Below are 26,548 nucleotides of genomic sequence, written 5' to 3' on the forward strand. Positions count from 1 at the left end.
TCCTTGCCACGCTCTCCGGCATCCACCCCCTCCCTCGAAAGGAAACCGCATCTATGACTTATGTGCCGCTGCTCAAGCACCCGATGCGCGACGCGATTGCCACGCTCGTCGCTTCAGTTGCTCCATCGCCGGGGTCGCCAGGGCATGCAGCATCTATCTGGATGTGCTTCGGGGAGGGAGGGCTACACCTCGCTTGCTGCTCCGTCGGGGGGGGGGGGGCGGGGGTCTCCTCTCCGCTTCCGTGTCCGTGTCTGTGCACGAAGCGTCTGTACCGAGGATCGGCTGGGCTGCTGCTGCGATCCTCCAACTAGTATCTGTTTGTGCGAATGCGCTCCTGCTGCTGCTGCATTCCCGCTTTTCTCCTTTCCCTCGCTCCTGAATCTGTTTTTCTACCACTCCTTTGGTCCACCTACGGTATTGGGGACTCGTGCGCATCGGGTGCAGTCCGAGTGCGAATGCGATCCAGGGGTGGTGTCGCATTCCATGCCCGTGGCACCGCGCTTGCCTTCGCCAACTTGCCCCTTCCTGCACTGCCCTCGTCTTGGGACATCATTTTTGGAAGTACTTTGTGCTAATGTTTTGGCTGTGTAGAGTTACAGGGCCTTTTTTCGAGAACAATTAAAGTATATGTAGTATCAGACGTTGCTTTTGAGCGGGGATGTGATTAATTATCGCAGTTCTAACTTTATTTTTAAACATAGACACCCCATTTATGGGGCAAGCGTTTCGACCAGCGTGTTTGGTTTTGTGATCATGCCCTGGTTTTGTAGTAAGTTTGACGTGCCAGCGGACGCTCTGAAGCAGCGGGGGCATTCCCGTTTACCGTGGCTGAAGGGTGCAGATTAGAGATGCTTTAATTTACGTACCTTGAATTCATTGGAAACACAGTAATGGTGCACCATGGTAATTTTACGGTTTCATTTGGACATGATTGTTGAAGTGATTGGTAGCCGTCAGTGAACCAAGAAGGCTTTTCACTGTAAGATTACGGGAGTTGAGGAGATAGAGGAACAATTGTGTATTCAGGATAAAGAATTCGCCCGTTTTTTTCATTATTACGAAAAGAGACGCGTGACCTGCATCAAAATTCGTGGATAAGTGAAGAGGCTTTTTGGCATTAAATTAGAGAGATCGTTTTTTCAAGTATAGTCAGATCAGTAGAGAGGTAATGGCCTCACCTACTATGAGAATGAGTTCCGTCGAGTCAAGACCCTGGTGTTTTGAATAATAACGAAAACGGCTGAAAGTCCCTCAATGTGATGGCATTAACATGACAGCACCAAGGAATATGGAACATTCAGCAATGAACTGTTCCGGATAGACACAAAATTCAGCCAGATGAAAGAGATTGGGCTTCAGGTCAAGTCTTAAGTTGCAACATTCAACCTCATCAAACATCCGTTTTGTAATAAGCTACACAGGATGCAGCGACAAGGTGCCATGACCATAATCTGTGGAGGTTTGAAGTGGTCTTTTAGAACTTAACAGCGGAACACAAAGGGATGGCTCCACGTATGTGCTTCACATACGCTTGATATTCACTTCAGTGCATGGTGTACAAGGAGCTCTGATAGCGCGTGATACGAAACTTGCGTCTCATTGATTCTGTGATGAGGCCTGCATAACTCGCCTTGCGTGCCAGAGAGTCCACTGTTTCTAATTTTGTCCATCCTGCACAAGTTCTTCAATTCATTAGCCGTCAAAGTAAACGAGGGGGAACCTACATAGCAGAAATTACACATGCTCAGTGCACATACAACAATGATATTTTTCTACCGCACATTGGTCGAAAATTGAAATATAACAGCTCTTATAAGAATCTTGTTACTATTTTGATGCAAATGTTAGACGCTTACCTTCCTGTGCCGCAACTTCAGGAAGATAAGTAGCGCTTCGTCGCGTGCTGTCAGGGTGGGTGAACTCCAGAATCATACCATGTTTCCAACCTAAAATTTGACCATATTCATCTTTGAATGAGCCAAGGGTAACTAGATTTCCGATATGAATCAAAATTTAAAATTCGAAATTCAAAAAGTAGTTCTTCATGCATGAGTTATTCAGTTGCCCACAAATGGGTTGATTCTAGCTAATGAGGTCAAGAGAATTTTAACAAGATACTAGGCCAAAAACCCGTTAATGAAGCGATTTTTTTGTTTTTTTTTAAGGATTATTGTTTACAAGAATGAGGAAGAAAATACTCAGTGAAGACCCGCACATATCAGCTTGGCAGCATGGGAAACAGAAGCAGTGAAATCACACGACATACAGTATATTCCTACTTCATTACATAAAGAAAAATTCATAGAACATCCCAAAGCCCGTCAAGGGCAACACAGAAAGGAAACTGAAGCTTGACCTGCAGTCACACTACACAGCAGATGAAAAAAAGTCTCCAAAGGGTAAACCACGTACTTCATACCTCCCAATCAAGGTAATTAGATGCAGTTTCGTAATCTGTCAGTAGAGACACCGTGCATTCCAAATATGGGAGCTCGCGTGCCTGAATTGGAGGGAAGCGACGGTCTCGGAGTGCACTGCAACACAGGGTTTCTGAAATTTAAACCCGTTTAATAGAGTGAGCCTAGTAAACGTCATGAAGTCTCGCAAAAAGTTGAATTATTAATTGATGAATACAACAACTTGATACTACACAAGCACTTTCTCTGCAGTATTAGGGAAATTCGTAAAAAGAGAGACTTCCTTGACTCGCTTACAATTCCACTCATAATCTATTCGTTAATAAACCACATGCGGTAAGGAACCTTGTTGTGTAACTAGATATCTCCTCTGGTCGATCTTAGAATTAGGTAGGGTTATATTAAGCTAGAAAACTTGCTCCACAATACTCTCGCTTCTTTACCCAAAAAGCATAGTCGAGCAGGGAGAACCATTAAAGCCAACTGGAAGGAATTATAAGTACTTTTAATAAACCAAAGTATGAGTTCGCGAGTATGGATTGAACACGCAATCCACAGCCGGAACCAGAACTACCTGGTGAGTGCATAATCTTTGAACCCGGAGATAATGTATCGGGCTTCCAGTGTACCAATGCACCCCCGCAAGCGTGGCTCCCCACCATTCAACATTTTCTTCCATGTGACAAACAAAGGGCTGCCACAAAGCCCACAAAACACAAAGTCAACATTTCACTTTAAAGGGAATAAATGTGCTCTGGAGACCGTGACCTTCCGAAGGCCTACGTATATTCACCCAAAATTGGGCCACCATGGTACCCTAACGTGGGCAACAAATCTCACCGGATGAAGACACAATCTTCAAATATCAACCTTGTCCTGTGATTCTGTCCGTATGATGGCAAGCGGTACCAGATGATACCATGTGGTCATTGACACCAAGTGATCCAGCTATCACTGTTCCACCAACAACGTTAGAGAATCTATACATCCTCTCCAACCTTTAAAAGCGAACTCATACATCACGCAACCATCCAAAGAGACAAAAATATACTTCAGTGTGATATCGATTTTGATATCAGCACACAGAATCCAAGTTCAAATACATCATAGATGAAAGATTAATGAGTTGACCCGAAACAGGAATGATGCTAGGAAAAAAATTGATGGCAATACCATCAGTTATTATAAACCAAAAACTATAGAAATAATGAAATAATACTAAGTAATAAATTATAAATTTAAAAAGAGCAATTTGGAGCTGTTGATTGCAAATGATTAAGCACGCTTCACAGATCCCCCTTTCATAACCAACAGCAAGATGCGACAAGAAATAGGTCTAATTGCAGGTAGAAAAAATCAAAGACAAAACAACCACAAACGAACACACAACGATGTGCTTAATCTGCGTGTATACGTCTCCACTACATACGCAATAGGTCTCTAATGTGTTCGCAAGAAGGTATTCAACGAAAACCCAAAAGGCACGTTCCTAAAACCACTGAAACAACCCACCTAGTGCTCATGGAAGCAACATATATCGCGCTTGAATGCGACAACCGCTAAAGAAAGACCAAACAGCAATCAAGAACCACAAAAACGTTCTCAAACAACCGAAAATGACAAAATGCAAGAAACAAGATTCTAACTTCGCAAGAAGAACCAAGAAAAAGCACGATACTTACAACTGCCCTTCTTCGAAATCAGGTGCGGGCACCACCTCGCCCGTGTAATGGGCAACCAAGGTGCAAAGCAGTACACTGCCATCTCCTTACTAGCGTACACCATCTTCTCCTCTTGTGTCTGCTTCTCCTTCTTCTGCTCCTCTTCTCCTTCTTCCTCCCCCTCCTCGATCCTTAGCAACCAGTCACGAATCCATACAACCAACGCCCAAAAATTCGATCAACAATTTGTACTCCCCTCGCCTTTCCCTGCAACAATATGAAGAAAAAGAAAGAAGGAAGGACAGAACAACAACAATAACCACGTCTCTAATCCGCACAATTCCCCCTTCTAAACAAGAACATCGACCACTCTTCCCGTCTCCGAAACAGCTCAAAACCAGGAGCTACCACTGACCCAACTGCAGCAAACTCACAACACCCCCCCCCCCCCCCCCCCCCCCCCCCCCCAAAACGCACAAACAGACATCAATTCCGCGGGCGTTAAGGAACAATTCCCGCCGATCTAAGGCTTGTTGGAAAGCTGCGGATTCCCTCTGTGCAAGTGCAGGGGTTGTGGTATCAGACGAGCCCGCAATCAGGCTCGCTACGCACACACAGAGAGTGCGGCAGAAGGGTAGTCTCCGTCCAACGAAGGAAAAAAGGCATGTAACAAAAAGAGAGAGAGGAACAATTATACACACACTCTGCCAAGGTTGTAGCCAAATGCGATTTCATATTGCCGGGGGGTTTGTCCCATCGTGATTGTCGTGGTCTCATGGCCTGGAGTAGGCACCCCTCCTCCGGGCATACCTGTTCTGGTCACCGTGGATCACAAGCTTAGGGTCTCTATTTCCGTCGCTTTGTGATGGTCAGTTAGTGTTGAGAGAGGACATGGGTTACTTTACCTTTCTTTTACTTTACTTTCCTCAAAAAAGAATGACTTCAGCGGAGTCATACTTTCCATCAAAGAGTTCTGTTTTACATGCACGTCCAACCTACAATTGGCTCATGAAACATGTGTATAGTTGCATTATGTGTTACTAGTTCAGTTTTCTAAATAAAGAAGATAATAATAATAATAATGATAAAATAGTACTAGTGAAGATAGAATGAAGATAAAGAGAGAATGAAACAAGAGATTTGTTAAAAATGTAGCAATTAACCTTTAGTAATTTAGTTATGCACAAGTATCCCTAGATCCAATTTGTAATATTATCTAGGAGATTATTATTCATATAGAGCCAAGCTTAGGTACAAATTTTGGCCCCTTGTTCTTTAAGTGTGGAGGTAGTGAGTAGATAGCATGGACATGACGTAGGAGACACAAAGCAAAGAATATAACTGTTTCTTTAATAATTGTTTATGTTTCTTAAATGGAAAAAATATGTTACATGGAATACTTTCATCATTGTTAAAAATATTAAATTCAAAAACAAAGTTGAGGAATTTTAGACTTATTTAAACTCTTCATTAATTAATTTCAAATATTTGTCTTCCTCAAAACTAGTGTGAGCATTGATTTATTAAAGTATATAAGAAAATGTGGAAGTAGAATAAGTAACATTATAGAAGATATTACTTTAGGTAAGTTGCTATTGGTTAAAAGATTGGCTTTTGGTATGTAAGAAGGCCAAGAGATAAAGTAGATGAATAGACCAAGGAACTTAAGAATATACAAAATATGCTAAAGACATATTTTCATAATAGATAAGATAACAATAGATAGTCTCAATAGAATTTTGGATGGATGTATTCATCAAATGATGGAAGTTTTCCATTAGAACAACAACCACCACCTATAAGTAACGAATATTAGAAGTGAGAGAAATCTTATTCCATACTCTTTTTGTGAGCAAACTTATTGATGTTAAGTATTGTGACTTCATAGTACTTGTGCTTCAATAGATTATGGGCCCGCTGACCTTTACTTGTGAATTTTGGAATTCTTTGTAGTCTTACTTATTGTGAGGAGTAGATTTTTTGGTTATTATTGATGTTAGGATTTGGTATCATTTAATTCTATTGTTGCATCTAGTTGTTGATGTAATTTTACTCTTATTTATTGTTAAGTGCATTGATAAAGTTGGAGGTTGTTAAATTCCTTAGAATGATGTTTTAGAACATTAATATTATATTTTTTTGCTAATTTATATCATTTGTGATCTAACATTGTCGTTTTACGTGATAAATTTCTCTTAAGATCGTCTTATATCAATAAGAAGTGTTTTATGAGGTTAAAAGTATTTTATGAAAGAAGAGGGATGATTAGGGAGTGACAAAGCCTATACAAGAGGTTAAGACATAGTATAAGATTTGTGAGAAGTCTTATAAGTGAAGTTAAAAGTATTTAAAGAGTAAAATCACTTATTTATTCACAAAGAGGGCATTTTAGGTTACTAAAGCAGCAACACCTTCTTGTTAATTTTGAGAGCTCTTTCTTCCCTTTTATTATTTTTTTTAATACACCTTTTTCTTAGACATGGCTTTAAGTGAGGGTGAGGATTTGAAATTGATTGAAAAATTTAGAAGTGATAATTTTTACCATTGGAAGAAGAAAATAGAGCTTCTATTGGCTTCATTAGACCTTTGAGATATTATGGATGAAAGTGAAGAGCCTCCAAGTGATGATGTTGATGTCAAGGTGAAGAAAGAATACAAGTATTGTGAAAAGAAGGCTTTTAGCATGATTGCATTAAATTTGAATGATGCCAATTTTTCACATGTAATTGCTTGCAATAGACTAGCAAAAGCATAGAAGACTCTTTGCGACATCTATGAGAGTAGAAACCTTTCCAACATACTCTAGATAAAGAAGAAGTTCTTAGTGATAAAAATGGAAGAAAGAGATGACCTCATGGCTCATGTCAACAAAATAAAATCACTTGTAGGCCAACTAATAGTTATTGACAAGCTAGTTGATGATAAGGACATTGTATTAACATTTCTCATGAGTCTTCCAAAGTCCTACAACTATCTCATTATGGCATTGGAATCTATCAACATAAATGAACTTATTATGAATTATATCACATCAAGGCTTGCCTATGAAATGACTAAGAAAAAAAAAAAAAAAAAAAAAAAAAAAAAAACTTCAAAGTGATGATTAGGTTTTAATTTTCAAGATAAGGTAAAAGTAGCTATTTCCACCAACTTGATAATTCAAAAAATAACATGAAAAATTACTATATTTATAGAAAGTTACATTATTTTATTATTAATTACTACAAAGCTAAGAAAGGAGATAGAAAGAATGCATACAATACTTGTGATAACTTTGATGGAGATGACTATGCTTTTATGGCAAGTGAAAGAGCTTCCATGGCTGTTATGTTAAAGTAGATTATAGATTTGGATGCTACTGAGCATGTGACATCATACAAGTATTCATATGATACATATGAAGAAATTCCACCAACTAAAGTTTGGTTGGGAGACAATGGCATGGTATAAGCAGATGGAATTGAATCCATTATTATAAAAAGTATTGTGAATAACCAAATCAAGAAAATCAGATTGAAGGAGGTCTTACATGTGCCAAAGATGAAGAAGAACCTATTTTTGGTGAGCAAACGTATATCATATGGTTGTAAGATTCAATTTGATAAGAATAGATATTTTGTGAAGACATTGAATGGACAACATGTTGCTAGAGGCCTTCGATATTGCAACGTCTACTTCATCAATTGTAAGAAGGTGAATAAAATAGAAGTGGAAATATTTGCTGATTTTCCATAAGATTAAGATAAATTTGGAATTTGGCATCAACAACTTAATCATTTGAATGCCAAAAGCATGAAAGAGCTCCAATCCATCATCAGTGACTTGGATCTTAGTCAATTCAGCTACAATACCTTAATATTTACTTGTGAAAGATGTATACAAGGCAAACAATAAAGTGCTTTATTAACAAGAAGAGTTATAACACATCCAAACAAATTTTTGGAGATTATGCATTCTAATGTTTGTAGACCAATGAAGATACCATCAATTGAAAGAGCATAGTATTTTATCACATTTATTAATGATTTTTTAAGAAAAGTGTGGATTTATATCTTTAAAGCTAAGATTGAATTTTTTCCAAGGTTTAAGGAATTTAAGGCTCTTATAAAAAAATAATGTAAGTGCAAGCTCAAAATATTGCACACAGATAATAGAAGTGACTATATGTCAAAATATTTTAATGAATTCTTAAAGATTTAAGGTGTTACAAGATAATTTTCTATTTCTTATATACTACAACAAAATAGAGTTGTTGAAAGAATAAATTATACCATTGTAGAGATGACAAAGAGTATGCTTTATGCACAAAATCTTAGATATGAGTATTGGACAAAAGTAGTAGTAAATATAGCGTATACAAAGAATATAAGCCCAACAACTGTACTTACATCAATGACTTCAAAAGAAGCTTGGAGTGGTAAAAAATCTTGTGTTTCATACATGAAGATTTTTAGATATATTACCTATATAAAGATACCAGATTGTTTGAGGTCCAAACTTCATAAAAAAGGTACAAAATGTGTATTTGTTGGATATTGTGAAGGTACCAAGGTATATAAGCTTATGTATTTAGAAACCAAGAAGATCATTAAAATTCTTAATGTAAAACTTTTAGAACATAAAAGTGCTTATGAACACTCATAGATGTATTCAAGTAGGAGTAATGGTATATTTGTAGATACATCTTCAATTTCAAAAAACAAAAAAGAAGAAGGTGATGACATTAATGATGGTGGAAATTCAAATCAAGGTGAAGAGCCAAAGAAGGTAGACCATAGTGTACCTACAATTATTAAAACCAACAATGAAGATAATGAGGATGTTAATGATGATAATGAAGAGTACCAATCTTTCAATGTGAAGAAGCAAGTTTTAAGAGAGAAGAATCTTACAAAAAATGTTGGACTGAAAGAAGCTGAAGCTTCATCAAGTGAAAGGAGCTATCTTTTGAAAGTTAGAAAAAAACTTAAAGCATAGTAGAAGAATTACATCTTTCTTCAAATAAGTAAAAAATATATTAATGTTACAGTCTTTATTGATGCATTGAATTTGTGAGATAATGTTTTGAAATACAAATCTAGATTAGTTACAAAAGGTTATTTACAAGTTGGTGTAGATTTCAATGAGACATTTGCTTCTATAGCCAGATTCACCACCATTACAACCATTGTTGTAATTGGAGTAGCAATGGACTTAGAGATGCATCCAAGGGATGTGAAGATGGCTTTTTTGAATGGAAATCTAAAAGAAGACATCTACATGGAAAAACCTCAAGGATTTATAGAAGAATACAAATAATATCTTATTTGTAAATTAAAGAAAGCTTTATATAGGCTCAAGCAATCTCCAAGGGCATGGTACCGATACATTGATACATTCTTTGTAAATGAAGGATTTAAAAGGAGTGAACCTAATCATTCCTTATATGTGATACAATTAAGTGAGTTCATATTGATTACCATATATTATATCAATGATTTGATCCTCTTAATCAATACTATGAAGATAATGGATTGATTGATGGCAAAGTTAGAAAAAGAGTATGAGATAAGTAATTTGGAAGACCTTCATTATTGATTAGGAGTAGAGTTTGTAAAAAATCATGCTAAAAAGACCATTACAATGAGCAAAAATAAGTATATTGAAGAAGTATTGAAATGATTCAACATAAAAGTGTAAAAACCTATTAAAACACCTTTAGACACCAATTTAAAGTTGATGAAGCTCAAGGATTAAGAATTTGTTGAAGTTAAAGGTGAAATGTAAAATTTTCTATATAAAACATCAGTATGTTCACTTGTATATGCAATGGTTGGCACAAGAGTGGATCTTGCATATACGGTAAGTGTTGTGAGCCAACACATGTCAAAGGCTGGACCAAACCATTAGGCAACTATCAAAAGCATCATGAGGTACTTAAAAGATACTTTGTATTTCAAATTATGCTTTGGATGAGAAAACATTACTTGGTATGATTATAATGATGCAAATTGGATTGGACATGCAAATGATAGAAGATCAACAAAGGAATATGTATTCATTATATTTTGCGGAATTCTAAAAAACAACCAACAATTGCAAGCTTAATAATGGAGACCGAATACATAGTAGTAGGTCATGGTGCAATAGTGGCAATATGACTAAGAAAAATTTTGGAAGATATTGAAATATTACAAATGAAAGCAACTTTAATAGAAAGTGACAATGAAGGATGTCTTGCATTTACAAAGAATCAAAAGCATCAACCAAGCATTAAGCACATTCGCATTCAACATCATTTCATAAGAGAGAAGATTGAGATGGATGTGATTCATATGAAACATTATGCAATCGAAGACATGCTTGATAATTTGATAATAAAAGCATTAATAAAGGATAGACATCACATGTTGACAAACACATTAGGATTGAAAGCCTTTAATAAAAATTAAAGTGAGAGTATTAAAGTATAAAAGTAAATACAAAAAAATAAATAAATACTATTGTAGAAAATAATATTATATATAAGTTGCTATGGGTTGAAAGATTAGCTCTTGGTATATAAGAAGCCGAAGAGATAAAGTAGATAAATGAAAGGATCTTAAGAATACACAAAATATACTAAAGACATATTTTCATAGTAGATAAGATAATAATTGATAGTTTTGGTAGAAAGTTAGATAGATGATTTCTTCAAAAGATGGAAGTCGTTCATTAGGGCAAAAGCCACCACCTATAATGAAAAGAGGCTCAAAATTTACTTTGATGCAAAAAAAAGAGATCCTCCAATATCATCAGAGGATGGTGGTTAGTGAAAAAAATATTACTAATAAGGCTTTGACTACATAGACTAATTCTATGTATCATACTTCAACTTCTAAGATGAGTATTTGTAAGTTAGTGAAGAAAAGAGATTTATTGGATATTGATGTTCAACATCTACTTGTCTCAAAGTGCATTAAGAAAGTTCAATGTCCACATGTGGAGGAAGCTACTTTCACCTAGTTTAAGCTTATGGAAGATTATAATGTTGTTTTGTCTAATGATCTTATAGTTGCTATTGCAAAGAGATTTTATAGTATGATACTCAAAAAAGAGCGTGAGAGGGAGCTTGAGTTTTCACATAAATGGGTAGATTAATTCAAGAAGATATTTCATATCAAGAGATACATTTGTCAAATAAAAGATGCATTTGTTGATACTTCTCTTGAGACCTTAAAGAAGATAGAGGCAAATAAACTTTTTATATCTTAGTATATGATTTCTCACATATTTAATATGGAAGATATATGCATCATTTATAGAATTCAACCAAAATCGTACACTTACTATGAAGAAGCTATGTGAAAAGAAGGATGAGAAGGGATACATTACAATTGCACTTATTGCAAATGTTGATGGTACCATCAAACTTCCTCCTTTGGTTTTTAATAAATATATGAAGCCTCAAGAATTTTCATGTAGGCACATTCAAAACCTAAATAACCTTAAAATTAAGTAATTTGCAAATAAGAAAGCTTAGATGACTACAAGTGTATTAGAGAACTTTATGCTTGATTTTGAGAAGAGAACAGTTGTTGCATGAAAAGAAAAGGTATTACTATTGGTTGATAATTTCTTAGGTCACAAAGTACCTAATTTAGGTGCATAATTGAAAAAGACTAGACTTAAATTCATACTTCTAAATACTATAAGTAAATTCTAATCTATAAATATAAAAGCTATTCAATTATTCAAATCTCAATACCATAAGCTATTGATTTAATACCAAATGGACTTTTTTTTATTGAAAAGAGCAAAGATATTATTAATGTGTACTCATATGTGACGATGATAGAAAATACTTGGCACATTAGTATTATTGCATCAATAGTCATAAATTCTTGAAAATATACACCTATCTTTTATGTTTTATTTGACAATATAGAAGCAAACAAGGCAACTATGAAAATCTTTAAAATCAATATAGATAAAAGAGTTCGAAAAAATTCCTACATAACTAAAATAATTTACATTGATATTTGCAAAAAATGAAATTAAACATACTATGAACATACATGAGTTTATTGATTATAAAATAGAATTCGATCTACACAATGCCAATACATCTATTCAAGACAAATTTATAGGTATTCATAATGAATAAGATGATGCAACTAACAATAAAACCATCAAAAAAACTCATTATATGCAAGAAATCCATTAAAGATTATAAAGTAATGTAGTTGTAGCTGGTGTAGGATTGAAGGATGTTGAAACTGGATTAGTGCCCTCACTAATTATTGATATTGAATTACTGATATTATACATGGTACATAAGATTTCACACTTCAAATAAGATTTAAAAATTCAAAAATAAGTAGAACCTTTGTATGTATAAGAATCTCATCTTCTACTTTATATTTTATCTTCCTTGAAATCCTCTCTATTATTAAAAACAAAGCATCGAGATCCATTACATTAAATGTCGTGGCATGTGTTATATGACTATTGGCTAAACAAATGTCATCCTAATACCTTTTCATAAACAAACTTGACTATGGTTGCGTTTTCTTGTAACAATCTCACACATAACTATTCATAATCATATCTAGTCATAATTATTTTTGATGAGTGGAGACTTTTGTCAAAGTACCAAATATTGAATTAATAGAGAAATTATGATGAATGGTTTGGTTTATAGAGATTTACCTCCAAGCATGTAATGTGTCTCAAGTATATTGTACATGATATTGTAGTTGTTTTCCAATCATGTCTATGTTTATTGCCACTTCTATTATTTATTAGTTTGAAATAATCCAATTATCATTGAAGGTGACAAAGGCTTAGATTAAAAAACTATCTCATGTTTGCCATCTATGTTTGAAAGTTATTACTTTATAGGTGTTAGTTCGTCGCTGCATAGATATTGAAGGCAATGATGCCATTGCAAAACAATGGACAACTCTTAGCTAAATCAAATAAATAGAGGAGGTCTGTAAGATTATATGGAACAACATTGTATCATTATTATCTCTCCTTTTTCATCTTTTTTTGTTGCAAAAGCATTCAAGGTGGATATACTTGTTGTTCCAAATATTCTTACTCCATTTTTGTCAAAATCTCTTCTACTTCTCTTTCCATCTATTCTTCAGTTAGATGTATTAAACTTTAACTATCTTTATATGCAATTTGTGATACAAATTGCATAGCATCTGAACTAAAATAACCTTATTGAATTGTAAATGTACCTAAAAGACTTGGTTTCTTTGCTCTTATTGGAAAGAAAATATTACTTGTATTCACTTCATTTTGCAAATATAGTTTAGAAAGGTGCCCTTTAATCTCTCAATTTACTTCATCAAAGAACTTGTCTATGATAAAAGAAAGGTCCTTACTTTTTAAAGTTATTCCTATTAAATCCTATGAAAAATGTGATTTAAAAAATATACTTTTAAGTGGCTAGAAAACATTCTTCACTAGTTTCAGCATAAAAAAAAGATAATTGGGAGGAGCCAATTTCAATGTGAGGAGTTTTTTGAACTTACAAAGATACCACATTTTATTCAAACCTTATAGAAGATAATAGCCAGGTAGGTGATCTTATTTGGTTTGCATTTATAATAAAAAATACTTTGCCACATCTTTGTCTCAATATGTATAACCATTTTTTATATGTAGTATAATGTCTTGCTTAAGAAAAAAATATGTTCAAATATTTCTTCTTTGTACTTTTGAATCCATATGTTCTATTTTGAGCTACTACACAAGAGATCCTAGGGCATGTTGTTGTTAATTTGTATATGAGATTTTGTATCCTAAGAGCTAATTGAGGCTATATTGGAATTATTAAATTAATTCATGATACCAAAATGTATGTTATGTGAGATGGTGTAGTTGTTTTGTAGGTTGTAATGGATCCAAAGGGCATTGAAGTGATGTCATGTAGAAAAAATCCTTAAGAAATTGTATAAGGCATGTTTGTACATCTTTATAAGTCCAAAGCTGCACAAATTATATATACCATTCTCAGAGGCTTCAACTCTCTATTTCTCAATAGATAAATTTCTAGTAAGATGCAACCATTGTATAGCTGCAATCTTGCAAAAAAAAGTACAAGTTTTTGAATCCTTTAAATTAGAAGCCTTTTTTATTTTGAAAATATCTATGTCTCTTGAGATTGTGTAGTCTTTACATAGTAATGTTGGTTTTGGATAGGCTAACTCAATAGCCTTATTTTATTATATACTAGAAGTAATTACATGTTTTAAGACTGCCGAGCTTAGTCCATTGTCAATTTCAAGGATAATATGCCAAGTGATTGATAAAAACCGTATTATAGAGCCATAACCTATCTTTTATAATATAGGCCTTGGAATCAAAAGAGACAACTTTATCTTTTATATCAAATGTAAAATGAATTTAAACATGATGAAGGATTCTTTGAAGGAGCACTTGTAAGCTTGCATCATTTGACATTATTTCCTTGGAGTGTAGTACCTAGAATACATAGCATAGTCAATCTAGGCATACTTATTGTTCAACAAGGTATACAATGCAAATGCTTGATGTAGTTGAGATGATCTAATTATAAGATTTGAATAAGTTTGTACAAGATGGCATCTAAAAAATAGCTTAAAGAAGTGTTGGCTACTACAAGGTAATTACGTGTGAGCCAATGGCTATTTTGATAAAAAGCTTTAATAAGCCATTGTCTAGAAAGTTGATAAAATACATGCTTAATTTGGAACTCTTATGTATTTATGGAAGTAGAGTAAGTAGAATCAAATATAGCTCTTGATGCCTAACATATTAATTGATTGCCAAAAAATAATTGTTTGAGTATATCTATAGCATGAATTGAAGAGATATGTTTTAGATCCGATTTTATTGAAAGCCATATCTAGAAGGTTGTTCTTTGTAGAGAGGAAGATCTACAAAGAAGGAAGAAAGAAAGAAGGGAAGAAAGATGGAAGGAAAGAGAGGAAAACAGAGGGGTACATCATGTTGAGATCCAATAAAGGTGATGTGGCTATCTTCCCACCTTGGTGGATCTAATATGACCAAAATTGTGTTTGGTAAAGACTATTTATGGTTTGTAGCCTAGTTTGAGACTTTTGATTACAAATTTAGTTATGAATGCTTATATTTATAATCAAGAGTTCAATACTTTGGCTCTTTTAAATCCAAAATCTTAATGAATATTCTCCATCTTAATTTTGCCTCAGTTGCCTTACGAATCCAAGTTCCGTAGATGAAATTTTAAATGAGTGTATGTATGATTTTGAATGTGGAATTTGTGGTTGCCAAATATAAGCACAAGAACAAGATTATGGTTAGTATTATTTAATTTTTTGCCATAATTCTCTGCACTAGAAATAAATTTTATACACCTTGGATTATGAGATCAATAGTTAAGTTTTGAATAATTTTATTGGCTATAACTTTTAAAAATGCGTTGAACTTGCTTTATAATTCCAAGTATTAGATTGTATTTCTAAGGCATAGCTAATGAAAGTTGGGATTTTTTATCCATTACTACAAGTGAAGTTGATGAGATGCCTAGATTCTAAAAGACTTATACCAATTAATCTTGGCTCTTTTATCCTTATAAAACATTATAAGTATATTCATAACCATATCCAAGTTATTTTTTCTTTCTTTAATATATATAACAGAGTTGGTGTATATTTGGTTTGTTGTTGATTGGCCTTTTAAGAGAGTAAATCGAGTTAGTGATATTGATGGATTTAAGAGTATGTGGCCTAAAACATTGCTTGCAAGGATGTAGATATAAGGTACTAACAGACATTTTTTTATCATTGATCTTTGTATAGAGAATTGCTCCCAAAATACACCATTAAGTATGAACCTAATTATAACTTTTGTATATAACAATATTACAATAGTCACCTAGTCTTGGAAGAATTTTATATGCAATATGGTCTCTTTGAGAAAGTTACAACCGATCTTGTCATAGGCCTTCTCAAAGTCAAGTAACAAAATGACAAGAAGTTGATTACTTTCTTCCACCTAGTCTATTGTCAATTGAATTATGAATATGTTGTTGAAAATATACTTCTTTAGAAGAAATACCATTTGAAAGCTTTGGATTTGAGTAGAGAAAAAAAAAATCATCATATTTACTAATACCTTGGTTATTATCTTGTAAACATCACCTAATATGGAATTTGGATGCAAGTTATTAAAGTAGGCTAATTCTCATTTTTTTTACAAGAAGACAAATCTTACTTATATTAAGAGCTATGCATAAAGATTTAGTCTTGAAAATCTTTTTGATTAGGCCAAGAGGGTTTGCTCCAATTTTTTTCAAAAATATCTAGAAGAACTTGATGGAAATTCTATCCATATTGAGAGCTTTATCTAAGGGGAGTTCTTTGATTGTCTTTTAATTTCACATATTGAAAAGCTATAAATAAGCTTCTCACCTTATTCTATTATAACATACTTTGGAATGTTTAAAAAGTAGTTCTACCAAACTTGTTGATTAAGTTTGACAATATTATTGTACAAATAAAATTGGATATTAAGAAAATTGACGTATTATTGCATCTCATTATAGCCAATGAATGATATATATTTTTAAATTAATTTTCTTATAAATATAGATTTTTTTGTATCTAATATAGAAGTTAAAAGATTCATAGTTATATTTGTCATCAATTTTGGTCCATTTCAAATTGTATCTATCATGTTTAGCTTCTAGGATCTTTTGGCATCGGTAATGAAAAGCCAATTGTACCACGTTGAAGTTATCTTGAGCTTATTGATAATTCTATTTGCATTGTAGCTCTAATTTTGCTTCAAAGATTGGTAACAAATAGGCAACAAAGGCCTCTTGACGTTCAACATGGTGGGAGCAAGTCTTTTAATTATTGTACTTTTTAGTACTTTAAGTCCCTCTACTAATTGAACATTCTAAGATTTTATCAAATATCCTAAGATGGCCCTACTCAATTCTACTAGTATTAATGGCTTCATTATAGCACATGTGAATAGGTGCTAGTTAAATGCAGGTTGGTGTAATGACTTTATATGGGACAGTTGGATTTTTTCAAAAACTAAAGAAAAATTGAAAACATGCAATAAGATGGGCCAAATTATAGCCAAATTTTGGATCAAAGTTAAAGTTTAATTTTAGTAAAATCTATCTAAATAGAAGCAATTCATTTCTAAGAAAACATGCATATTATCTTACAAAACTATTTAGGAAAGCCTTTCATAAATTCATCTACTCTAAAATAGTCTTCTAGACCAAGATGTATTTGTCTTTTCTTTCTGTGCAATTAATTTCTTAATGTCTCTTTTGATTGTATCCTAACTTCCTTGTTTATTGTTTAGCTCATCAATCATATTAAAAACCCTCCCTACTTCAATATCTAATTGATTGCTAGAAGTGGATGTTGAAAAATCTTCTTTCATAGATATGTATGTGATTTAATATAATTGAATGCATATATATATTAATAATTCCCAACTTTTATGTATAGAGTCCATTACAAGGTGATATATTGGGCCCTTCTCTTCATTATTACTTTGTACTCACATAAGAAATCTACTAGTTTGGCCAATAGAAGAATGAATGTTTATCCTTTAAAACTATCTTTGTTAGTACAATATGTAGCCTTGTTCCAAAAAAAGAGCCCTCAGGGACATTCTATTTGCTTAGTATATTATTTTTTCTTATCCAATGATAGCTTGTGTTCTTAAATTAAAATGATTTCTAATCAAGGATAAAAAAAAATTGAAAGAAATTTCTTACTTCATATTGCTTGCATATTTTAATATTATCTCTTCCTAGATCTTATACATTTAGCCACAATACATGCAACCTCTACAACTTTGCACTAACAAAGATGCAGAAACACGTCTTGTACAACTGCCCAAGGATTTTTTTTTTTTTTCTGCATGGCATTGCTTCAATGCCCTTTGGGCCTATTACAACCAACAAAACAACTACACCATCTCACATAACATACATTTTGGCACCATGAATTAATCTGATAATGCCAATACAGCCTAAACTACTTCATGGGATTCAAAATCTTGTATACAAATTAACAACAACATGCCCTAGGATCTCTTGTGTACTAGCTTGAAATGGAACATATGGGTTCAAAAGTGCAAAGAAGAAATATTTGGACACACCTCTTCCTTAAGCAAGGCACTGTTCTACACAAAAAACAGTTATACATATTGAGGCAGAGGTGTGGCAAAGCATTTTTTGTTATAGGCTTACGTTTGTTTAGCCAACGATCATATGACACATGCCACGGCACTCAATGTAATGCATCTGGGTGCTTTGTTTTTACCACCAGAGGGGATTTCAAGAATGAAAGAATGTAAAGTAGAAGATGAGATTCTTATGCATATAAAGATTCCACTTGTTTTTGAATTGTTAAATCTTCTTTGAAGTGCGAAATCTTATGTACCATGTGTAATATCAGTAATCCAGTAGCAGTAAACAGCAAGGGCACTAATCCAGTTTCAACATCCTTCAATCCTACACCAGCTACAACCACATCATTTTATGATCTTCAATGGGTTTCTTGCACATAACGAGTTTCTTTGATGGGTTTAAAGTCCGTCTGCGGGATTACAAACTCCCCGTCTTCGTCTTCGCTATTCAGAGTTGGTGTAGCGGATCGATGATGAGGCATGTGGTCCTCGGGCAATCGTGGAGAGTTGTACCCGAGGAAGGATGATAAATCTGTTGATTCAATGTCCCATGCCTGTGCGGTGGGAAAGAAATCATGGGAGATAATCTTGAGGATTGATGGAAGTATCGTCCATCGCAATCCATTAGTGTTCCTTGTTGTGTACACTCCTTGCTGTTGTTGAGTAAGGCTGTGATTATGCAGAGTGAGGAGCCCAACTTTGGTTGTGACCATGTGTATAGCCAGTGTGCGTCTTCGCCGACCCCGAGTGGATTCACATGTTTTTGTTTCAAGACAATTTTACCCCGAATGTGAAGCATGGTCTAATTAACCATATGGGTTCAAGCCGACGTTTGTGTCCAGGCTTTTTCCTCAAGGCCATGTGACAGGGAGAAGGTTGCGGCGGTTTTGTTGAGGGGCCTTTTGTTTTGATCAATGCTTTGGGGAGGCCCTCTCTCTTCCTGTAAAAGGCGGGGAGTATGACTGCGGAGGCAGTTGTGTCATCTGGGATTCGACTGGGAGCTAGAGCCGACCAAAAACTGTTTTGTAAGTTTTTGGCTTTGTATCCGTGTATTCTTGTCTAGATGTAGGCAGTGGTAGAGGCTTGGCTCTTCTGTTTGTCCTGTTTTGGATGCCAAAGAAATGTCTGACATTTGGCGGGATGTTCATTGGGATGTGTTGCTATATTCTGTGGTACTAGGGCCCTTCCTTTCTCGCTTGGGGTAGAGGCTACATGTATTTGGTGATTCCACGTTGCGTGCGTTTGTTGTTCATTCTTTCAGCTGCTGGTCTTCTTGCAACCTAGCACTTTTGTACCGAATGGTCCAAAGAGCGACATCTATTGCATTGAGAGGGTAGGCCGCTGTATTCCAACAAATATTCAATGCCCCCTTCGTCGTCAAGCTGGGATAGTATGATTGATAGGGGCAAGGCCTCGATTTTGTCTGTCAGTATGCACACTCTAGGGCCTGAGAGCGGTGAAAGTGTCGGTGTCGTCAGCACAAAGGACTTTGCTGAAGTTCCCAAACGTTTTGCGCAAGAACTCATGGGTTCTTAGGAAGGGAGGGAGCTCCCGTGTTTGGGCCCAAACTCCCATCTTAAGGCTTGATTTATTAAGAGGGTGGTCAGTGTTGAAGTATGGAGACCAACTACAGAAAGTGATGTCAACCCTTCAAGCCAGCTTCCATGAGATGTCAACGTGCATGTCCTCCCCTCTTCTTGTCTACACTGTATTTCGAAATAGTTATTGGACCTAATTGTCAGCTTGTGAAATTACCTATGAAGATCCACATGGATAGTTTTCTGACACCCGGAGTGCCCCCAAATATGTGACATAGATCCATGTAGTTTGTTAAGTTTTTTCATTTTTTCTTAGTAAGATTGGAGGCGGTTTAGTGCCATGGTAATCTGTAAGGGTGGGGAACGCTCCTCATCGTTCAGTGAGCTGAGGGGGGCTGTGACGTTTGCTCGATCCGTTGTTACAGCGACCTGTTGACTGCAGAGTGCGGGCTGGAGCTGCTGGGGAGCAGAAACCTGCTCTGGAATACGAGGTACCTCCTCCGAGAGCTCGTAAGTTTCTACTTGACAAGAACTGTCCATTCGACGGAAGATGACAACAAGTGTATTTAAAGAATTTATGCTTGATTTAGAGAGGAAGATGGTTGATGTACAAAAATAGAAGGTGTTACTATTGGTTGATGATTTCTCAAACGTCCAAGTACCTCACATAGATGCACAATTGAGAATTGAGTTCCTACCTATAAACACTAAGTAAATTCCAACCTATGGAAACAAAACTATTCCATCATTCAAAGCTGAATATCGCAAGCAGTTGATTCAACAACGAATAAATTCTCTCATAGCATTAAGAGCAAAGATATTATTAATGTGTACCAATGAACAATGATACTAGAGAATGGTTGGAACATTACTGATATTACATCAAGAATCATAAATTGATGAAAAATTACACGTATAATTTTGGCTTTCTTTTTACAACAGGGAAATAGAGGAGACAACCATGAGAGACAGAGCAGCTCAAGAAACAATACAAAAAGTGTTGGAAATAGTTCCTACCACAACAAAACAATTGGCAATGGTATTTGCAAAGAGTGAAATTGGACACACTACGAATGCACAAGAGATCATCAATTATGATCTAGACATTGATTTAAACAAAGCCTACACACCTACTGAGGAGGAATTTATACGTCTGCAAGATGAACAAGATGATGCAGCAAACAATAAACCCATTAAAAAAGTTCATAATGTGTTATTCATAAGTTACGTTCTACATTCTCTACGTCCCCTAACGCACCATTCCAGTTACAATTCCATCCCACATAACCCGCACACCACATTCCATACATACCCTTGTTCTTCCGTCCTCCGTCAAAGCGACCGGTGGTAACACACGCACACTACCTCATCCCCACACCACAAACATCATCACAATACACCCAATCTCTCCCCAAACCAGGCCCACATCCTGCTCTATCGGAATACGATCAACTCGCTCACCGATATCAAATCCAAACGCACTACCATTCACACCCTATCTCTCCACCCACAAGCCATTCCACCACACCACACCACACCACACCACACGCATCCACGCCGTCTTCATGTACATTCCCCTCCATTCCTATTCCAATCTCCTCGTTTCACATCCTCTTCTTCAATTTCCCCCCTTTCCCACCCTTTACATCACAAAAGCCCCACCGTTTCCTACCCTATCCACACCCTCACCTCGGCTGGGCTGGGCGGGACGGACTCCTACCGTCCTGGGGTCTCTCTTCATACATATCCATTGTACAATGCCTGGCAGCTCTCCGTACCTCCGCCAGGTACCGAGCTCTCCCAGCTCTTCCGTATACCTGTTTCATTGCTACGACAGAACCCGCAACCAAGACCCTATTACCCCGTGCCTCACGCCTCCATCCCCTCCCCTCCCATCCCCCCCCCCGCCTATTCCACGTCGATCTCGCCGTCCTCCACGTCCACCACCTCGTCCTCTTCGTCCGTCTTCACCGCCTGCGCCGACTCCCCGTCCATCTCCCCCTCCTCCTCCTCGTGCGCCTCCTCCTCGTCGTCGTCGTTCCTCATGTACAGCCCCAACTGCTCCAGCGGATTGCTCCCGCCCTGCAACGCGATCGTCGATGAACCATCCGCCGACCCCTCATCCCCGTTCCCCGCATCGTGCCCTCCTCCCAACATCGCCTCCAACGGTACCGACCGCAGCCTTTCCAAATCCTTCAGTATTCCGCTGTTCTCGTCTATCTCCACTGTCCTCTCCATCTGCACCCGCCCACCCACCGCGTCCCGTCACGTCTCCCACACGCAACCCCCATACTCACCTCACCCCACACAGCCCCCGCCTCCATCCATAGAATAAACATTCACACACACCTGCTGCAGCTCTCTACGAGCCTCTTCGCGCTCCGCCTCCCTCTTTTGCCTCACCAGTAGCGCAGCCTCCGCTTCCGCCTTCCTCTTCGTCATCTCCGCTGCCTTCGCCTCTGCGTGCAGCCTCGCCTTCTCTGCATCACATTTCCATCCCCAACCCCACTTCAGAACACCGACACCACCACCACCACCACCATCGCTGCCATAACTCCACCCACTCTATCCACAACACCTCCAACAAACTCACCCTCTCTTTGCCTCCTCTCCATCTCCTCCCGATCCCTCTTCAACTTCTCCGGGTCCACTTTCTCGTTCTGTTTCACCACCCCCAACCACGTCACCAGTCAGCATTCCCTTCAACCACCACCACCCCGTCCCACACCCACACACACTCACTCACTCTCACCTTCTTCTCCAGAAGCGCCCTCTCCTGAGACTTCACTATTAGATCCGCGAATCGCCCTTTCAGTAGGGCTGCCCGCAACTGCTGCTGCGGCGATAGTTGCCGCCCCGAACTGCTCTTCTCCTGCGCCGCCACCCTCACGACCACACCCTCCCCATCGTTCGCCCCACCGTCCCCTGCATCCACAAAAAACACACCCCCCCCCCATCCTCCGTCACCACGCCCGTCCTACCGTTCGCATCCAAAAACCACCCAATGCCTCCACCAAAACCATCACACCTTCGCTCGCATCCACAACCCCCCGCTCTCCAAAACCACCACCTTCACCTCTTCCATCCCACACCACGCCCCAGAACCCCCCACCTCTCGCTGCTTTTCCACCGCCTCCCTCCCAAACACCACTCTCCCACCCCACCCCCACCCCCTCCCCCCCCCCCACAAGTAGAGCACGAAACCACTCACTCTTCGGCACCTCCGTCGCTGCCATAGGGCTGCCTGTGTGCTCGCTTGCGGGGTCTCTGCCCGCCGGGCCCTGCAGCGGTTGCGGCGGACAACCCGCAATCGACTGGCATGTTTCAGCCTCCACCTCCCAGTGTAAGTTCAATGTAGGACACACTCGCAAGCCCTCCTGACTTGAACTAAAGCCAAAGCTAGAGACCCAATATCTTCACACCAGGCACGCAGCCTGCTGCGACGAAAAGTACAACGGCTGCCAAGCAAGGAACCACGACTAAGCCAACCAAATTTCATCACCTCGCCGAGCATCCCCACGAGAAACTAACCAGCCTTCATAACCCTCACTCCAGCCCTAACCCCATCATTCACACCTTGTCATGTGATGCTTTGCCTCCACCTCCACCCCCACCACCACCACCACCACCACCACCAGTCTGCCCATCCTCGGCATCCGATTCACTCCCCGACGAGCTCCCGGAATCCGAATCTACACATCCAACCACCAACCCCCAACCCCTTCAAAAACCGTCTCCTCCCACCCCCTCCGCCACCAACTGCAACCTCCCCTCTCCGCACTTACCACTGTCCGAGCTCCCCGAGTCGCTGCTGTCACTCCCCGAGCTGCTCGATTCTCTCCCGTTGTCGATCACTACCGGCGCGAATTTCGTCGCGCCCACGTCGTCGCCGATATCTACATCCCTCTCACCCTCTTCCCCGCCTGTACCACAAACCAACCATGTCAACCACTCTCCTCTTTCGCACACCCCACCACCCATCATCCCACACTCCACGCCCCCACAATATCATCCAAACAACGCCCACCCATCCCTCACCAGTTCCACCTCTGCGCCCCTCCCCATCGCCTGCTTCCGCCATCTGTCCCCACCGCCCCAAACCACAAATCAGTACCTTGCCATCCCACAACGTTCTCCCGCTCACTACCTCGCACCCCCTCCTCCCCGCTCCCGCCACCACCATCAACCCGCTCGCCCAACAACCCCCGCCGTTCACCACCATAAACCCCCGCCCCCACATTCCACCCACCTCAACGTCCCCGTATTGCGCCTGTGCCTTCGACTTCGCCCTCTTCCCCCTGCTCTTCATGTAGTTCGTCACGAACCGATCCAGCTCCCACAGCGTGTCGTTGTCGAACGAGTCTATGTCCACCTCGATCTCGTCCTCGTTCTGCCCCAAATCCGGATTCCTCTTCTTTATGATCTGTACAATCCGCTCCAGCTTGTCCCCCGGAAGCCTCTCCAAGTTCACGCTCAGTTTCCTCTTCTCCTCGAACGTCATCGCTCTCTTCCCCACCTCCTCCGGCCGCGGCTTCGGCTGCGAACCCATCCGCGAGCTCGCCTTCCCCCGCGTCAACGACACCACATCCCTCTCCCCCCTCCGCACCTCCCCGCTCTCCTCCACCGAGTCCTCGTCGTTCGCCAGCATCTCCTCCTCCTTCCCGCATCGCCTCCTCTCCTCCTCCACCTTCCTCCCCATGTTCTTCCACCACTCCTCGAACATGTTCTTCAGCAGCTCCGCCATCACGTACACGTCGTGCCCCACCGGGTTGTACGTCATCGCATTCGAAAACGTTAACCGAATGTCCTCCCCGAACTCCAACGGCGACGCATACTGCTTCAGGTGCAGCTTCTTCTTGATCGTCCCCAGATCCATCGGCTTCTTTATGATCGAGTGGTAGTCGTGCAGCCCCAGCTTCTCCGCGTCCACCGGCTCGTTGAACACCCACCCGTGCTTGTGCGTCATCAGCTTCCGCAGCAGCGTCATGCACTGCTTCAACATCTCGCCCATCCTCTTGCCCCGCGCCGCCTCCACCTTCTGCCGCCGAGGGTCCCTCCCATCAAGGGTCCCCTTCTCCCCCACCCCCCTCTTCGCCTTCGCCTTCTCCGGAGCCGGCATCTTGTCCTTCCCCGACACGAACTCCGAGTTCACGTACAGCGCGTTCGCTTTCGGCGTCCGCTTCATCTTCTCGCTCGGCGTCCCGCCCGAAGCCTCCGGTACCGCCACGCTCGCCTGACGCGCCAGCCGAGCCTCCCTCTGCGACATCTCCTTCGGCATGTCTCGGGGCGTCTCGCCCGACGACGACGCCGGATCCGACACCACCGACGCCACCTCCTTCCTCCCCTGCCACGTCTCCGCCCCCCGACCCGATTTAGCCTCGCTCCCCTGCGAATGCTGCTTGCTCTCCGATCCCAACCCCCCCGCCCGCTGCCTCCCCTTCGCAAGAACCTCCAGCCACGCCTCGATCTTGCACCCCACCGTCCGAACCTCCTCCAGCCCCCGCTTCAGCTTCTTCCGCAACTCGCTCCTCTGCTCGCGGCTCAGCTTCGCCACGTCCACCGTCATCACGCCCGCCGGCCCCTGCACATACTCCTGGTTCAAACTCATCGACTTCCGTTTCAAAGCCCGGGGCTCGTTCGACACGTCCGCGCCCACCTTCGCCATCTTCGGCCCCTTCTTCATCATATCGTCCGCCCCTACGGAGTAAGGGTTCGCGTGCCGCTCATGATTCAACACGGCTATCGACGCCATGCATGCGGACTCACTCGCAGGGCTACTCCCCCCCCTCCCTCCCTCCCTCCCTCCTCCCCGTCGCCCTCTCGCTCAAACACTCATCCTAACCTGTTCCACCACCCTTCGCAGGCCACCTACAACCGCAACCCCTTTCCCAACGCCCCCAAAAAAATTACCCGCCGCTCCTCCGAACTACCTCACCGCCGCCGCTTCTGCTACCCAGCACTCCAGACGCGGATCTATCCCCCCTCCCCTCTAATCTGCTCCCACCTCGCGTGCTACTGCTCCCAGATGGATGCCCCAGCCAGGCCCCTCTAGTCGGCCCCCTGCTGCATCCTGCGCCACGCCCGAGGGGTCATCCTCGGCGGATCACCCACCCCAGGGCCTCCCGCACGCGAGGGCGCATGCACAACATAACACAGCCCAAACCCCACCCCACCCCACCCCGAAATTCAACTCTAAGCCCCCGTCCCGACCCGACCCGGCCCGGCCCGAGTCCGCGACGCACCCTCCAAGCTTGCCTCAATTTGCTTGCCTGCCCCACGACACCGGCAGCAGCACGCTGGACTGCAGGCAGCTCTAGGGTTTTCCCGCCCGAACCCTCCTCGCGAATCGGCGGCGAAGGAACACTCGATCACTCGCACAGCCAAGCCAGTGCCCCCGTCCCACCCGACGCCGCTCGCTCGCTGGGTTTCCCCGCGGCGCCACCTGTGTTCCTGCCCCGTACAACAACAGTCCAATGCCACCCGGGGTCGCCCACCCGATCACGCCACCACGGATCCCCTCCACCCCCCACGCCCCACAAGCCCTCCTCCCTCGATCCGCCCGACCGACGTCGTGTTACTGCTGCTGCAACGTCGTTGTCTTCGAGCTCCGTCCCCTGCAGCGCTCCGCCTCCCCGTCTTCCATTATGTAGGCCCCCATGCGCCGCGGGATTAGGCGATGCACCTCCCGCCACCGAGGCTCGGCTTTTTATGGGTTTCTGTTGTCATTCTTTGTTTGTTTTTTTTCGTTTTTCGTTTTTTGTTTTGTTTTGTTTTG

General features: G+C 40.3%; 2 protein-coding genes across 2 annotated transcripts; both read right to left on the reverse strand.

The window, feature by feature from the left end:
- Positions 1-1,354: 1,354 nt before the first annotated feature.
- Positions 1,355-4,340, reverse strand: LOC112281807 (uncharacterized protein At2g38710-like). The gene is given in 6 exon segments (XM_090249820.1): positions 1,355-1,671; positions 1,857-1,946; positions 2,420-2,534; positions 2,992-3,111; positions 4,100-4,163; positions 4,166-4,340. Coding segments are annotated over 5 exon segments (354 nt in total). The 5' UTR covers positions 4,203-4,340; the 3' UTR covers positions 1,355-1,671; positions 1,857-1,928.
- Positions 4,341-20,966: 16,626 nt separating this feature from the next.
- On the reverse strand, positions 20,967-25,936 carry LOC112281576 (transcription factor GTE9). The gene is made up of 9 exons (XM_090249821.1): positions 24,023-25,936; positions 23,812-23,854; positions 23,559-23,696; positions 23,350-23,465; positions 22,985-23,087; positions 22,526-22,698; positions 22,367-22,433; positions 22,123-22,253; positions 20,967-22,011 (listed from the first exon to the last, which is right to left on the reverse strand). The coding sequence occupies exons 1-9, from the start codon at positions 25,523-25,525 to the stop codon at positions 21,682-21,684; spliced, it is 2,604 nt and encodes an 867-aa protein (XP_090105947.1). The 5' UTR covers positions 25,526-25,936; the 3' UTR covers positions 20,967-21,681.
- Positions 25,937-26,548: the final 612 nt, after the last annotated feature.

Source organism: Physcomitrium patens, chromosome 4 (genome assembly GCF_059467195.1).
Source record: "Physcomitrium patens ecotype Gransden chromosome 4, ASM5946719v1, whole genome shotgun sequence".
Classification (NCBI taxonomy): Eukaryota; Viridiplantae; Streptophyta; class Bryopsida; order Funariales; family Funariaceae; genus Physcomitrium; species Physcomitrium patens.

What these genes read in the sequence shown, in the direction of transcription:
- LOC112281576 (XM_090249821.1), bottom strand. Translation starts at nt 25,525, where the DNA reads ATGGCGTCGATAGCCGTGTTGAATCATGAGCGGCACGCGAACCCTTAC. An exon ending in GCAAAGCATCACATGACAAG is followed by an intron (nt 23,088 to 23,349) that starts GTGTGAATGATG and finishes GAAACATGCCAG; the next exon opens with TCGATTGCGGGTTGTCCGCC. An exon ending in CTCGTAGAGAGCTGCAGCAG is followed by an intron (nt 22,012 to 22,122) that starts GTGTGTGTGAAT and finishes GGGCGGGTGCAG; the next exon opens with ATGGAGAGGACAGTGGAGAT.